The sequence below is a fragment of the Wyeomyia smithii genome, chromosome 2 (assembly GCF_029784165.1).
Source record: "Wyeomyia smithii strain HCP4-BCI-WySm-NY-G18 chromosome 2, ASM2978416v1, whole genome shotgun sequence".
Lineage (NCBI taxonomy): Eukaryota > Metazoa > Arthropoda > Insecta > Diptera > Culicidae > Wyeomyia > Wyeomyia smithii.
This window is the reverse complement of record NC_073695.1, coordinates 164,517,888-164,532,947: the sequence shown is the minus strand read 5'-3', so window position 1 is coordinate 164,532,947 and position 15,060 is coordinate 164,517,888. Positions and strand designations below refer to the sequence as shown.

General features: G+C 37.3%; 1 protein-coding gene and 1 long non-coding RNA gene across 2 annotated transcripts; one reads left to right on the top strand and one right to left on the bottom strand.

Moving 5' to 3' along the window:
- Positions 1 to 5,827: 5,827 nt before the first annotated feature.
- Positions 5,828 to 14,357, top strand: LOC129721717 (probable glutamine--tRNA ligase). The gene is made up of 4 exons (XM_055674614.1): positions 5,828 to 5,901; positions 6,388 to 6,461; positions 6,537 to 8,069; positions 13,495 to 14,357. The coding sequence occupies exons 2-4, from the start codon at positions 6,458 to 6,460 to the stop codon at positions 14,301 to 14,303; spliced, it is 2,346 nt and encodes a 781-aa protein (XP_055530589.1). The 5' UTR covers positions 5,828 to 5,901; positions 6,388 to 6,457; the 3' UTR covers positions 14,304 to 14,357.
- LOC129721719 (uncharacterized) lies at positions 14,063 to 15,026 on the bottom strand. The gene is made up of 3 exons (XR_008727450.1): positions 14,900 to 15,026; positions 14,529 to 14,838; positions 14,063 to 14,477 (listed from the first exon to the last, which is right to left on the bottom strand). It is a non-coding gene; the product is annotated as an uncharacterized LOC129721719 (long non-coding RNA).
- Between the last annotated feature and the right edge of the window lie 34 nt (positions 15,027 to 15,060).

Below are 15,060 nucleotides of genomic sequence, written 5' to 3'. Positions count from 1 at the left end.
GATATCGGCCAATGCTAAGTCTTACTGTATGAAGAACCTCGCATCCCTGCTGCTTACGAAATGTCATTGCTTGTCGTAGCATTGGGCGATACGACGGAGAGTATCGATACTTCAGTATCGATACCCGAAGAACCAAAAGTATCGAGATGCTCAAAATATCGGTCAAAAAGTATCGATACCAGAAGTATCGATACTATAGTTGAGATCATTTTTTGAATGTTTGATAAATACATTTACTCAGGGTGGCCACTCTACCGGGAAAAACGGGAAAAGCGGGAAAAGCAGGGAATTTAAAATCACCGGGAAAAAAAATACGGGAAAACCGGGAAATTAGGCTTCACGCCGGGAAAATCATCCTTCTTCATGTCTGCCACTTTATTCGTTCAACAGTTTCTGAGGAAATGTCAACATGAGACCCTGTTTTTTTTTTCATGTTTACCTAACTGGCATGATTCTGCCGGCTAGGGGAAAGCTGGTTGTTGGTTTCAGTTAAAGTCGACAGCGGCTTCGCAGCAAGATCTGCGTCAAATAAAATCAGGCTTGATCAGGTGGATAAATTTACTGTTCCGTAACATATATTGTCAGATTTTAAAGAAGTCAAAAAGTTATCAGCGTCGCGGGAGGCGTATTGAAACTTCTTGTGAATAGTGTTCGACATCGCATCGGGGAGAATCTGGTCAAAAGCCAAATAGGACCGGAAACTTCGAGTCTCGATTTTATTTCGAACCGGACCGGAACGGAGCTAGCCGGTTTGTACTTCCCGATTTTTGGTATGATTTTAACCACAAGCAGCAAAAAGCAGCTAAAAAATTTTTTTTCATTCTGTGTTGGACCTTTTGACTACTTGATTTTGTTGGGGAAAGACGCCACCTTGAAGAGCTATTTGTTAAAGATTTCTCAGTTTTTTTTTCTATATCAAAAACAAACAGTAGCTAAATTATTTTTTTTTTCAAATTGTTTATTCAGAGTGTCAGTTGAATTTATTTTACGGACCATGAGAAAATTTCTTATACAATACATTGACCCTAGCTCGAAAATTTTAAAATCCCAGGATCGAAGTTTTTCGAAAAAAAAAATTGTTTTGAAATAACAGATCGTGATTTTGCAAAATGCATCTTGACAGTTCATGTCCTTTTTTTTCATTGGTCACTCTGAGGCTCTTCTTCCCAAAGTCCGCTTGAAGTTTTGCCTGAGGACATTTTTCTAGAAGACAAAAACTCTATGCCTCAACTCTTGAATTTATCCCACGCATTTCATTGGCATCCTGATACAGAAGCACTACAAGCTCGAAAGAAGGTTGACAGAGAAAGATGCAGAAGGAAGCAAAAAAGCGCGAGAAGGCAAAGACTGTCAACGATTTGGAGATGAAGAGGGCGAAAATTGTGCAGCAGATCACCATGAAGGTACTTGCTAAAGTCGACAAACAGCTAAACACGATGAAGGAGGAATGTTTTTCATAGTTTTGTAACACTATTTTTGCAAGGCACAAATAAGGATGTGAAAATTGATTTTTACTCATATGTTTTAAAAATAAAACACCGGGAAATTTCACTAAATATCATCGGGAAAACCGGGAAAAACCGGGAAATTGATATTGAGTGGCCACCCTGAATTTACTGAAATCCAGTAATCGATTCAGTGATTCGCGAAAATACAGCAAAACTATTTGCTGAACAGAAAACAGTAAATGAATGTTTGCAGGGATCCAGCAAAAGAATTGATATGTCAAAAAATTTACGTCAAGCCGTCATTAGTAAAACACGCCAAATCGCTGTGCAGCTGGTACGGGATCATCGCTAAGCTCCTGATAGCGAATATGGGACCATAGCTAAGTCCTTGTTGGGCTAGATGAACTTAAAAGTTGAAATGATAATCATACATCTCTAGTTCAACAGTAATTTGCCTATGATCCGATTGGCGGATGGAATCTGGTGCCTGACGGAAACATTGAATAAACGGGTAACCAGCAAATTGATTTATGCTTTGCTGAACGAGCAGCAAATTGTCATAGCTGACAACCGGCAAGTTGTATTTTGTTTTACCGAACATGCAGCAAACGACTTGTCACTTTTATGCAATTGAGCACTACTGAATAATTAGCAAATTTCATTTTGCTGAACAGATTGCTGGAAGCACAGCACACCAAAAATCAGCAAAATTTTGGTGGTTTCCAGCAATGAAAATTTTATGTGCCGACTTTTTGTTGTTTTTCTGGTATCTATCCGCATTCTCTAGAGCAGCATGAATCAAAAGACTTCACAAACAAATACATACAGGCAATGCAGAAATTCTGAGCTTTGGCAAACAAATGAATTAACAAACTTATATCTTCAAGATTTGTATTCACTGGCCCAATGGGCTGTGAAGCTCCCGTCTTATTTGTATAAATTATTGACACACTTCCATATTAATTTAAGAGGAAATTGATGACATAAAAAAGTTAGATATGTCAGCGAAAATAAGATAGTGAAGTCTACCGCTGAATTTTTCTAACTAATAAATAATATTGCAATTTTTTTGAAGTAGAATACTTCTCTCAGGAAGTTCGGCTACATAGGGATGTGAAATGAAAATCTAAAACCGAAAAAAGTGAAAAATATGTCCAATTTCAAATGCTAATAAATCGGTTAGTATTCGATGGATTTCCTTCGTTCTTGCAGCAAAAGTTTGGAAAATCTTCTAAGATTCTTCCCAAAATAAGATAATTGTAATTTTATTATTCACATTATTGTACTATTGAAAATAGTCAAGTCTTGTCAAAACGAAAAATTCGACCTCTGATTGGTCATTATATGCTTGCTTCCCAAGCACGGTCGACAGGATCGTATACCTTGCAATTGAAAACATGCTATTTGGCCTATATAAGAGCCTGTTTCAGCCGGAGCCGCTCATAATAGTTCTAGACTAGGGATGGGAAATATCGACTAAAAAGGCTATCGATAATTATCGATAAATTCCCTAATGCCATCGATAACTATCGATAATTATCGATAGTTTGACAACTAGAACCTGATGAAGAAAAACAACAAAATGTTGCTCTTGCTGTGGACAGGAACAATATTTAAAAGTTTATTCGCACACATAATTCGCACTTAGGCGAAATCTTGTCGTTGTCCGTATAAGGTAGAGTGAGCGAAAATGAGTATCCCTCAATTTTCTAACAATTTTAAAGAGGATTTCATGTGAAAGCAAACAATCATCGAATTCTCTTTAGACAAAGTCTAGGCCAATATATTTTTTCAGTTCTGGCATCATTGTGGAGTATAAATGCCAATGCGAGGAAAATATCAATAACTATCGATAACGCGGAAAGCTCAACGATTCTATCGATAGCCGGCAACTATCGATACTATCGATAATTATCGATAGGTTTCCCATCCCTAGTTCTAGACAGCGTCAACAGCAGTCGTCCTTCCTTAGCAGCAGCACTAGCCCTGTGGTTAGTCACCACGTCTCAGGAGCAGCGCGGTTTTTCTCAGCGTGTGTCGCCAGACAGCCATTATTCCCCCCGTGTTGGGGCAGCATGAAGATTGCCATCAGGAAATCCAATTTTGGAAATCAAAATGCCTTTTTCAAGGCAATCAAACAAGAAAGTTAATAATTTTTGTCAACGCAAGCAAGCATTCTGTGTTGCATCCTAGCAATTTAAATCTGTCGCACCCGTCGAATTTACTGAATGTAAAATAGCTTCCACAGTGCATGTTGTCCGTGTATCTTAATTCCCCCAATGTTAGGGCAGCTCAAAAGTTGTAATCAGTAACCGATTTTGTACCGCAAAATGCTTTTTTCAAGGCTAATAAACAAATAATTGAAGGTTAATAATTTTCTGGCATCAACACAAGCAGACTTTCTGTGCGGGATGCAATCAAATTCTGTTGTAGTTGTCTAATTTTCACTTTATTTAGTAAACCCCCCACTGTAGGGGCAGCGCAAAGGCTGCGATCAGCATAACCGACTTTGAATAACAAACTGCCCTGTTAGAACGCGTGTGAAAACAGCCTTCAACTTTGTTGTCAGAGGGCCTGACTACGATTTGGTAATATTGTTTGAGTTAAATGTTTACAAAATTTTACAAGATTCCTCTTTCTCCCATTCAATAAAACAGATAATACGATGCCTTCATCATACGCAAGTTCACAATAACTCCCGCTAACGGCGTAACACAGAGATGCAATCAGCGTCATATCCGATTTTAAAATCAACAAAACTGTCATTTTCAGGACAACCAAACAAATGAATTGAAGATTTAATATTCTCTCGTTCTGAGCTTTAACCAAAAGTTAACCCAAGTAACAAAACTGGTTTTATCAAAGTTTTATAGCGCTATTTTGGCTGTATTATGCGCTATAGAACTTTGATAAAACTACAATTGTTACTAGGGAAGTATCTTAATTTGAATTTACATCTACATACTCTGACTGTTGAAACTTGTTTGCGCCGCAAAGAGTTCGTTCTTTTTCTGTTCATTGAGGTCGTATTTATATGTGCAAACTGAAATTGAGTAATACTTCAACTTCATTTGCACAGAATTTTCAATACTGCCAATGAGCGGTCAACATTTATTTGCTAGGAAAAATGACTGACACGCAAGCAGCCGGGTTATCTTTCTTGTAAAAGTATTCTACTTCAACTTGCGGTCGTGGCTTTGCATACAACCTTCCTGTGATTTTTTTCACTTGTACTCTAACTTGTGTCGACGGAAAGCATGAGTTAGTTTCCGCTTGCAAATATTCGATCTGAACAGTGTAACCAGAAAACTTATATTTGTTTTTAAAATACAGTCAAGTTTCGCTCGTTGGGCTATGCTTAGTTGGGCTACGTTTTAGTTGGGCTCCCGCTCGTTGGGTTATGGCCCAACTAAATCGAAGCCAAACATCATTTCTCATAACGTTGAATTTCGTTTGAGGGGTTTGTGGATGCATTTCAACGCAGAAATTAAGAAGTAGAATTAATTGAAATAAAAACAAATGAAGCTGAGTATAAATGTAAACAAACAATATTTTAATCAATTGTCAGAGAAACAATATAAGTTTTGTGGCTTAATAATGCAACGTAGAGCTATGCCTATTTTTGAAAGTATTTGAGAACACGTTATTATTGAGCACTCCTTTTTGGCTTTAAATGTGTGGCTTAAGTAAAACAAATTTCGAATTTGGCCCTATGCTGCGTTTGGCTCAGATTTTGACAGTTCGTTTGGCTCACAACATTCTCTCTATCTATTTCTCCATCTAAAGCCTGTAGTACACTCTTTGTCTAATGGTCAAATTTTTGACCTTCTGACATAATGGTCAAATTTATTTGACATCATGGTTGTTGTTTGCCCGTGTTTGCCTCATGTTAAAATTGGAGAGTGACAAATAATTATCTTCGACCAAATTTTTATCTGTCAAAAAGTGCCAAATATTAGACGCTTGGTCAAAGAGTGTTATACAGGCTTAAGTTTTGCTAGTGCAAATAGACTTGTGCGATATTTATACTGACAGTGGCAGCTTTTCAGTGGTTCCAGCTCGTATCAACTAGCTGGCATCTCTATCCGATTTGCTTTGCTTTATCGCAGCCAACATCGCAGCGGTTCTACGATGTGTGGGCTCCACTGACACTGACAGACAGCATAACATATATGAAAAGTGGCGGTGATCTCGTGTACACATTGAGATGTTAGCCCTTGTAACATGGCGCGATGTCAGCTAGCTGGTCCGTATGCATAAAAGTATATCGATACAAAAATCGCGGTTTTCAGTATCGATACGGTCGAGTATCGGACGCTTGTGTATCGATCCAAAAAATTGAAATATCGTCTCAAAAGTATCGATATCTCCGATACCGATACAATATCGCCCATTGCTAGCTTGTCGTGCTTGTCGCATGTCCTGTTGCCATCGTTGCTGACGTTCTCGAGTAGGGATGGGAAATATCGACTAAAAAGGCTATCGATAATTATCGATAAATTCCCTAATGCCATCGATAACTATCGATAATTATCGATAGTTTGACAACTAGAACCTGATGAAGAAAAACAACAAAATGTTGCTCTTGCTGTGGACAGGAACAATATTTAAAAGTTTATTCGCACACATAATTCGCACTTAGGCGAAATCTTGTCGTTGTCCGTATAAGGTAGAGTGAGCGAAAATGAGTATCCCTCAATTTTCTAACAATTTTAAAGAGGATTTCATGTGAAAGCAAACAATCATCGAATTCTCTTTAGACAAAGTCTAGGCCAATATATTTTTTCAGTTCTGGCATCATTGTGGAGTATAAATGCCAATGCGAGGAAAATATCAATAACTATCGATAACGCGGAAAGCTCAACGATTCTATCGATAGCCGGCAACTATCGATACTATCGATAATTATCGATAGGTTTCCCATCCCTATTCTCGAGTACCTCATGGCTTATTGAAATTACGAAAACTACCGTTTGTTTAGTTTGTACGCAGTGTAACAATATACAGAAATGGGTGAGGTTTCAAAGATTCACTCAAATGTTAGTCCTTATTCAATGCAACGTTTTAAAAATACGCTTTATTCAACAGGGAACGACAAAACTGACGATAAAATTGCAAAATTATCTTGCCTTGGTCTCAGTGAACAGAAAGTAAAAGAGACGATTAAGAACTCCACACTTTATGAGACTATCTTAGCCGCACTCTCTTTTATTCCCGAGAACCACACAATTACCGGAAATGAAGGTCAGCTTATTTACCAGGTCTGTACAAAAATTAAGCAACAGTGTAAAAACCATTTAGAACTTTTAATTCGTTATATCATTGAGCGAAAACTTGATACAGGAATAAGAATCGATTCAGCTCTAGACTATTTTCTAACAACTGGATCAAACAAAACTGTCAACATTGAACAACTGGAAAATGCTTGTGGCATTGGAATAGTTGTTACACCAGAGGAAATTGATCGTGCAGTAGAGTCTGTTATCAAAAAATATGAAAGCGATATACTGGACCAACGATACCGATTCAACATTGGAAAGATTCTAGCCGAAACTCGTGGATTATTGTTATGGGCTGACGGAAAAGCAATTAAAAATGAAGTTGATGTTCAAATTTTTGATTTACTTGGACCTAAAACAGATGAAGATTTAGCGCCACCTCCAAAGATTACTAAAAAAAAGGAGAACAAAACTAATGTTGCGAAAGAGAATGTTAAAGATGCAGTTTCACTTACAACACCAGAAAGTTTTTCAGGAGATGCTAAATCAATTTCTGATCTAATGAACTCTGTTCATTTTCATGCTCCTGGGGAAAATCACAAAACGGATGGATATGTTGTGACGGATCAAACAGACAACTTACTCAAACAACATCTTAGTCGAACAAAAGGACTCGTTCGAACTCGTTTTCCTCCTGAACCCAATGGGATTTTACATATTGGTCACGCCAAAGCGATCAATATCAATTTTGGATATGCGAAAGCACACGATGGAGTTTGCTTTTTGCGTTACGATGATACCAATCCAGAAAAAGAGGAAGAAAAATTTTTTGTGGGGATTAAGGACATGGTTGAATGGTTAGGATATCAACCCTACAAAATAACACATTCATCTGATTACTTTCAACAGTTGTACGAATGGGCAGTGGTGCTCATAAAAAAAGGTTTGGCTTATGTTTGCCATCAAACATCCGAAGCAATGAAGGGTTTTAATCCACAGCCTTCAAAATGGCGCGATCGTCCGGTTGAAGAAAGTTTACAGCTCTTCAATGACATGAAAAATGGCAAAATCGATGAAGGTGCTGCCACTTTGCGCATGAAAATAACCCTTGAAGAAGGAAAAATAGATCCGGTCGCTTATCGAATTAAGTTTATCCCTCATCATAGAACCGGAAGCGAATGGTGTATATATCCTACTTATGATTATACACATTGCTTGTGTGACAGTATCGAAGATATAACTCATTCGTTGTGTACGAAAGAGTTTCAATCTCGTCGATCTTCCTATTACTGGCTGTGCAACGCACTCGACATTTACTGTCCGGTGCAATGGGAATATGGACGGTTGAATGTAAATTATACTGTTGTATCTAAAAGAAAAATTGCCAAACTAATCGCTGAAGGTAAGATATTCTTATTAATGCTTTGTAGTTGATTTTCTAGGTTTTTTTCATATTAATCTTTCATAAAAAGGTTAAGTATGTGTCTGAAGTAACAAAAGTAATGGCAGTTCAGTCTGTGCAACCTATTGTCCAAACAAATAAAAACTGTTTTTGAATATTCATAATACGTTCTTATTTTGAAAATGTGGAAAAGTTTTCACCCCTCATCGAAATCTGAAGAGTTTTACACACTACAGTGTATTTGACTACGTGAACCATGTGTCAAGCAGAAAAAGTACGAACTAATTGCATTTTTTGTCTTTGATTTTGATTTGTTTTGATTTTCAGTAAAGCGGACATATATACAAGTATGCGAAAAATGAACGAGAACAAAAGGTGTGATTTAGCTTAAAAAAAATCTCACCCAGACTGGGAAGAACTACTGGAAAGATCATTTCCCTTGAAAATAATACCTTATCACCCTCTACTCTTGTATCTCATTCATTGATCAAAACACCGCGCCGAAGACTTAGGAAATTGAGGGTCCGAGTCCCGTCTGGATGAGGAAATTTTTTTATGAGTTTAAATAACACCTGTTCTCAGGGCCGGATTTAGACGCTATGGGGCCCGGGGCAAATTTGTTTGTGAGGCCCTCTTTTCTTAAAACATTTAGAGGTAACGTTCTGGAAGGTGTAAAAAAGGACGTCCTAGGACCCTTCCAATCGGGAGGCCCGGGGCATTTGCCCCCTTCGCCCCCCCCCCCTCATATCCGGGCCTGTCTGTTCTCGTTCATTTTTTGCATAGATTGACCTTGCGATTTGTTCAAAGTCCTTGCAAATGCATTGTGAATCTCAACATATATCAAATATTAGATACATCAAACCCCTTAAGAACCAAAGAAAAGCGAGCTTCCCAAATTTTGAATAGATGATTTTCTTATCTTACTTCAATATTTTGGATGATTTTTCTATAAATCATCATGATAGAACGTGTGCTGAACCTCAAACCTTTATATAATAAAATTCAAACAGTCGACATCTTGTTTTTTCTGCCGTCAGGATTGCACGTGCATTCAATTTTTGACCATACTCTGAATTCTAGACGATATTCGGTAACACATTCGTAGTTTCACTTTTTTCAATAATAGAAATATTTCGGGAACGAAATTAATCAAACAAAAACCTCTAGGTACTGGTACACCTTCATTGCCAATTGCTAACAATTGTTTTGCAAAAAAATTCTCAAAAAGAAATCAGAATGGCTGTGTGCAAAGCCACCACCCCCTTGCTATTAAAACACAAAGGAAAATTTTTTCTAAACCTAAAGTCACACCTTCTATTCCCGTTCATTTTCGCCTCGCAAAACTACATACATTGCCGCTTTACTAAATTTTGTTGGAAAGAATTCGTTGAACAGAATTTTATTTAGAAATTTTTCGAAAATTGCCTCTCCTGAAAAAATTGCTCGATGGCAGATAGACCACTCTGTTTCGCAACGGCTCAACTATCTGTTACAAACAATGTCAACTGGGTGCCTGGTCACTGTGGTATAGGAGGAAATAAAAAAAAACTATCTTTCAGTAAAAATTGGTTTTTCAACTACATTCGTCGGGTCGTAGGTATTCTGTGGCGTATCCACATTAGAGTGGCCATATTTTATATGGCCGTTTTTGAAACTATCGATCTTAATGAGCGCCGGGCTGAAAAAGTTTCCTTTTGACCTCTACAATAAGCCACGAAAATTTGAAGTTGATCGGAGTTTATTTAATGGACCCACAAAGCGCTTATATTTAAGAAATCGATTTACATGAAAATTGTACGGAGTTTTATTCTTTTTTTAACATATATCTCTTGATAAACGTATCAAAACACACTTGTATTTTTATAAAACCATCATATTATTGTCCTAATTTAAGTTTAAAATAATCTAAAACTTTTGGTGTTTGTTAAAAAGTTCGGATTTAGAATGAGGTGGGTATTTTTACGGTATGAACCAACAACATGCAATATAAACTGAAGTTCGTCTTCATTATGTGTTGGAACACGGTTAAAATTTTTCATGAATTTAACACCATGTTTTGTGGCGTCGTTGAAAGCGAATAATTTTTGAAAGAAGTTTGCTATTCCTCATTATTTTTCTACTCGGCTGGGTCACGGTCGAAAAAATCAACATGAGGTTCAAAACTCGAAAAAAAAAGCATTGGTATTGCATAAAACGAGATGGGATTAATTACATACTAGTAACTGTTCAGCATTTTATTGCTTGCGACATTCGACAGCAGCTATTTAAGGCCAAACGGTATTGAAGCCAAAAATGGCCGACTTCGAGCCACCACTTTGAATTTTCAAAGGCACAAGACTCGGTAACAGGTAATGCGTCATCTGTGAAAACGCTGTTTTATGTTTGCTGTGGTGAAGCAAACATAAAATAGCGTTTTCACAGGGAATGCATTATTTATTTCCGAGTCCTGTGCTTCTAAAAGTACGAAGTGGTGGCTCGAAATTGGCTGTTAGTGGCTTCAATACCGTTTCACCTTAAGGACCATCCGCTTTTAATCGCCTGATCATTTTTTGTTTAAATTCAAGCTTAAATACCACAAGTGATTCTTCATCTTTTTAGTTACAGCGTCTGAAACGACTATCAATTTCGATATATGCGAAAGAATCACGTAAAAAATTCATAACTTGAATCATACATTCGATAGCATTCGTACACCCGAAAAACACCTGAATGTGAAGTTTGACTATAAAAAGGAACATGTCTCGAATGCGATTTATGGTCAATGATCAGAGCAAATATTTTCTCAGGCAATAAATGTTATTTTTAACCATATAGCGTGTGATAAGTGAAAAAGGGTCACTTTACAACCAAGAAATGTGAATGCTAACTCCAAGAGCACTTCATAATCGCCGCGAACTTGATTGCATAAAATTGCTTGATTTGATTGCAATCTTCATCGTACCATTTCGAGCGAACTTTTGGATCATTGAAGCTGTGAATCATTTAGCTTGATGCTCTTGTAAAATAGTTGAAGAAAGGTGTTTAAGGTCCGATGCTTTTGCCATGTAATATATTTTGCATAAAAGTTCATAGATATGAAGAGGACAAGTAATATTGGTTAGTTTTCGAAACTTTTCTGAAATATTCCAATCCACTAGCGTATTATGAACTTCTTAGACGATTTTTTTGCCGGAGATGGCTTATTTTTGGAGTAAAAAGGAAACTTTTTTCGCCCGGCGCTCATCTAAATCGCATGATGTTACAAAAATGGCCACTCTAATCCACATCCTGTTTGAAATTAGAATTCAGAGGCTGGGAAACAAAGATGATTGATGCTAACTGGAGGGCTTCCTCTAAAGCAAGACAATCTAAACTATTCATTACTCTATGTAATAGAATCTAAACTTTTTCATCACACGCAACCTATTCAGTATGCAAAAAGGTGACCTGAGTACGTTAACTGGCATACTGACTGGACACTGTCCGAACAGGTATCACCTTAACCCTCTCTCTACCATGGTTACTCTAGAGCACCACAGGTTTGGATGCAAAAAGTTTTTCGAAATATTTATCAATGCTACTCAAAATGCATTAATTAGCAATATATATTAATATTTTAGCAATATACTAATTCTTCAAGAACAGATTTATGCATTTTGAGTAGCATTGGTAAATAATTCGAAAAACTTTTTGCATCCCAGCTTTCGGTGCTCTGGAGTAACCATGGTAAAGAGAGGGTTAAAAGATAGGTAAACATAGGATGACATTTGTTTCTGTAATTTCGAACTAGAAATTTCGGAACACTTACTGTGTCAATGCAACACATTGTTTCAGCGAACACTGTGTATTCTCGGAAAAGATGTCCTTACGCCTAATGAGATATGGTATGCTGAACTAGTTAAGGTAAGAACAACAAATGCAAAGTATGTATTGGGGCGACTATCACTGATACCCATAGTGATGAAACGAACTGACAGTGCATGAAAAGTAACGCGGAGTATACCACAATATATCTAACTAATGGTAGTAGTGGTCTCAACCTCCTACAGGCAAAAAGGCTTGTAATACCTAAGTCTCCGTACGTGCGTTGTTAAAAAATAAAATTTTTATCTTTATTCCGGCGAATTTTACTTTATTCTGGCGAAAGAATATCGAGCAAATATACTACTTCAAACTACTCAACAGAAGGCTGCTTCGAATGGAATGTTATGACTACACCTGGTTCTGGGAAGTAGGCTGCTGAATGATTGCGCTAGAATTTTCATTTTTGACGTTGACTAACGTCTATATCGAAGTTAGGCCCCTGAATTTGAAAATCTAGTAATTCAACCAGGGAAAACCAGAGAAAAGTGGTCAGGTTTTGAGCGCTTATTTTGCAGTCATCTATAATCAGGTTTTCGAGGTTTTGGCATCAATCGATCAGAAATTCTTCTACGGTTAAATTTATGTAACAAAAACAAACTTTTGTTTGAGATACACTATTGAAAAATTGGTAATTAATATCGATTGTCTAAATCATACCGCGCAGCCAATCACTACCTCTCTTCCCAAGCACAGTCGACACTAACGGATACAATCGATCTGACTTTGTTGTTATTGTTGTTGTCACTTTATGTTTCCGATGTTTATGCTGCTGCTAGCGGAAAAAACCTTGCAAATATGCACTTTTTTGTTGGTGTTAATATTACGACAGCGGCCGGCGCCCCATAATTCTGATTCCAAAACCGCACCAGTGACATGCGGACGCTAGGTGATAGCAGCTGAAAGGAGGAAATACAAAATAGTACCGGTCATCTCGTGCCGGTTTCACCCGTTATGCTGGTGGCTGTTAGTAATAAATGGCTACTGCAAAATACTAAAATGGCTGGAATTCTGGACGAGAATAATCGGAAACTGGTACCTTTTGGAGCCTCGAAATTTTGTTACAGAAGTTTTGTAAAAGAAGCGTTACAATTCCCTCTACCATTTGCTTCAATGGAATATTTTTTTTTTTTTTAAGAATACGGTAGTCAACGTCATGCGGTCGTGTCTTGAATACCACCCTCCTACTTTTTCTAGAAGACAAAACTCTTGATACCTACTCCTGAACTAAATTTGGATTCGGAAAGTCGATTTCCATTGGCATTAATTCATACATTATGAATTGCCGCATTGCAAAATTGAAACCATGAGCATGAGCATGAGCATTGACAACCTTACATATCGTAGTTGCACCTCCGTGATTGACCTGAGCTAGTGAAGTTGCACAGAGAACCACATAGATAGTTTTTGGGATGTTATTATACCATCTTCAATGTACAACAATTGAAACCATGCTATGAACTATACTTTTATTAGCCCTCACAATGAATAAAACCCTGATTAAATTCTGCACTGGAACTTTATACAGCCAACCATCAAGTTTTTAAATCAAACAACTAAATTCCTTTTTTTTATAAATTAACAGGCATTGTTGAGGATTGGGATGATCCGAGGCTATTTACGTTGACTGCCTTACGCCGGCGTGGTTTTCCTTCGGAGGCGATAAATAATTTTTGTGCTCAAATAGGCGTAACAGGAGCACAGAGCAGTGTCGATCCATCCACAATCGAAGCAAGTGTTCGTGATGTACTGAACATAACGGCCCAACGTGCATTGGTTGTGTTAGAGCCACTCAAAGTCACTCTTGTTCATTTCCCACACAATACCCCATTCAAAATTACCGTTCCCAATCATCCCACTAATCCAGAGAAGGGCAGCCATGATATTTGGATAGATAAAACCCTGTACATAGAGAAAACAGATTTTTCAGAAGCAGCTGATAAAGGTTATAGACGATTGACTCCTACGCAACCAGTTGGGTTGCGCTATGCTGGATACGTAATCACTCTGATAAACACTATGAAAGATAGGAACGGATCTATTAGTGAACTTCTTTGTGAATGTAAACCAGTTAACAGTACTGATAAGCCTAAGGCATTCATTCATTGGGTTTCGCAACCGAAAGAGGTCGAGGTTCGTTTGTATGAAAAGTTGTTTATGCATAAAAACCCAGAAGATGTAACCGAAGTTCCAGATGGCTTTATTAGCGATTGTAATTTAGACTCGCTTAAAATTGTGTCGGCTTACGCGGATGCGTCAGTTGTGAAGGCAAAAGCGTATGATAGATTTCAATTCGAAAGAATCGGTTATTTTTCAGTGGATCCTGCCAGTACTGAACATCATTTGATTTTTAATAGAACAGTTGGACTGAAGGAAGATGCCGGAAAAAACTAATTTTTATTCGAACGTAGTTAACATTTAGTTTTTCAATAAATAATCACTTCTTCAGTCTATCCTTTTTTGCCTTGATGACTTTCAAATTATATTTGATATCCAGTAAACAAATCTGTAGTTCTTCGGCGGCTTGGGTTTCCATTAAGATTTCCAGTTTACATTTTTTCATATGCCCTGAAAATAGTGAATTTGTGGTGTTGATTATGAATCAAGCATTTATAATACCATGGAATCTGCTGCAACTGTATTCCAATTGTTGGTTTTGCTGCTGAGCTCTAGCAAAACCTTCCATTGACGTTTTAGCTAAACGTGCTAAGTGAAGAGATGTTAAATCCTCTAGTTCTCCAGGCAGTAAGGTATCAAACGCTTCCCGCTGCTGAGGTGTTAGTAATTCTACAAACTTTTCATCAGCAGTATAATCCTTCGCAGGTAACTCTGCAACCTGTTTATGCAAGTCTTCTTGCTTTGTTGAGGCACAGAAATCTCTATATTCAATCACGATTTGGTTAAGATGTTCTGTTTTCGACATGTTGATCTGAAAAAAGGAAGGACGCTTTAAATACATAAGTTTTTTTTAGATTCATACTATTCACAACCTAAAGTGACAATCTTTTAAATAAACTACGTATTATTTGTATATAAAAAATCTTGGAACTCGACAAAATTAATTCGAGTACATAATTCATAAAAGCCGCACACGAATTACAAAATGTGCATTAGGGATGGGAAACCTATCGATAATTATCGATAGTATCGA

Coding starts and splice junctions, on each gene's coding strand:
- LOC129721717 (XM_055674614.1), top strand. Junction 8,070..13,494: donor TGCCAAACTAATCGCTGAAG/GTAAGATATTCT, acceptor ATAAATTAACAG/GCATTGTTGAGGATTGGGAT.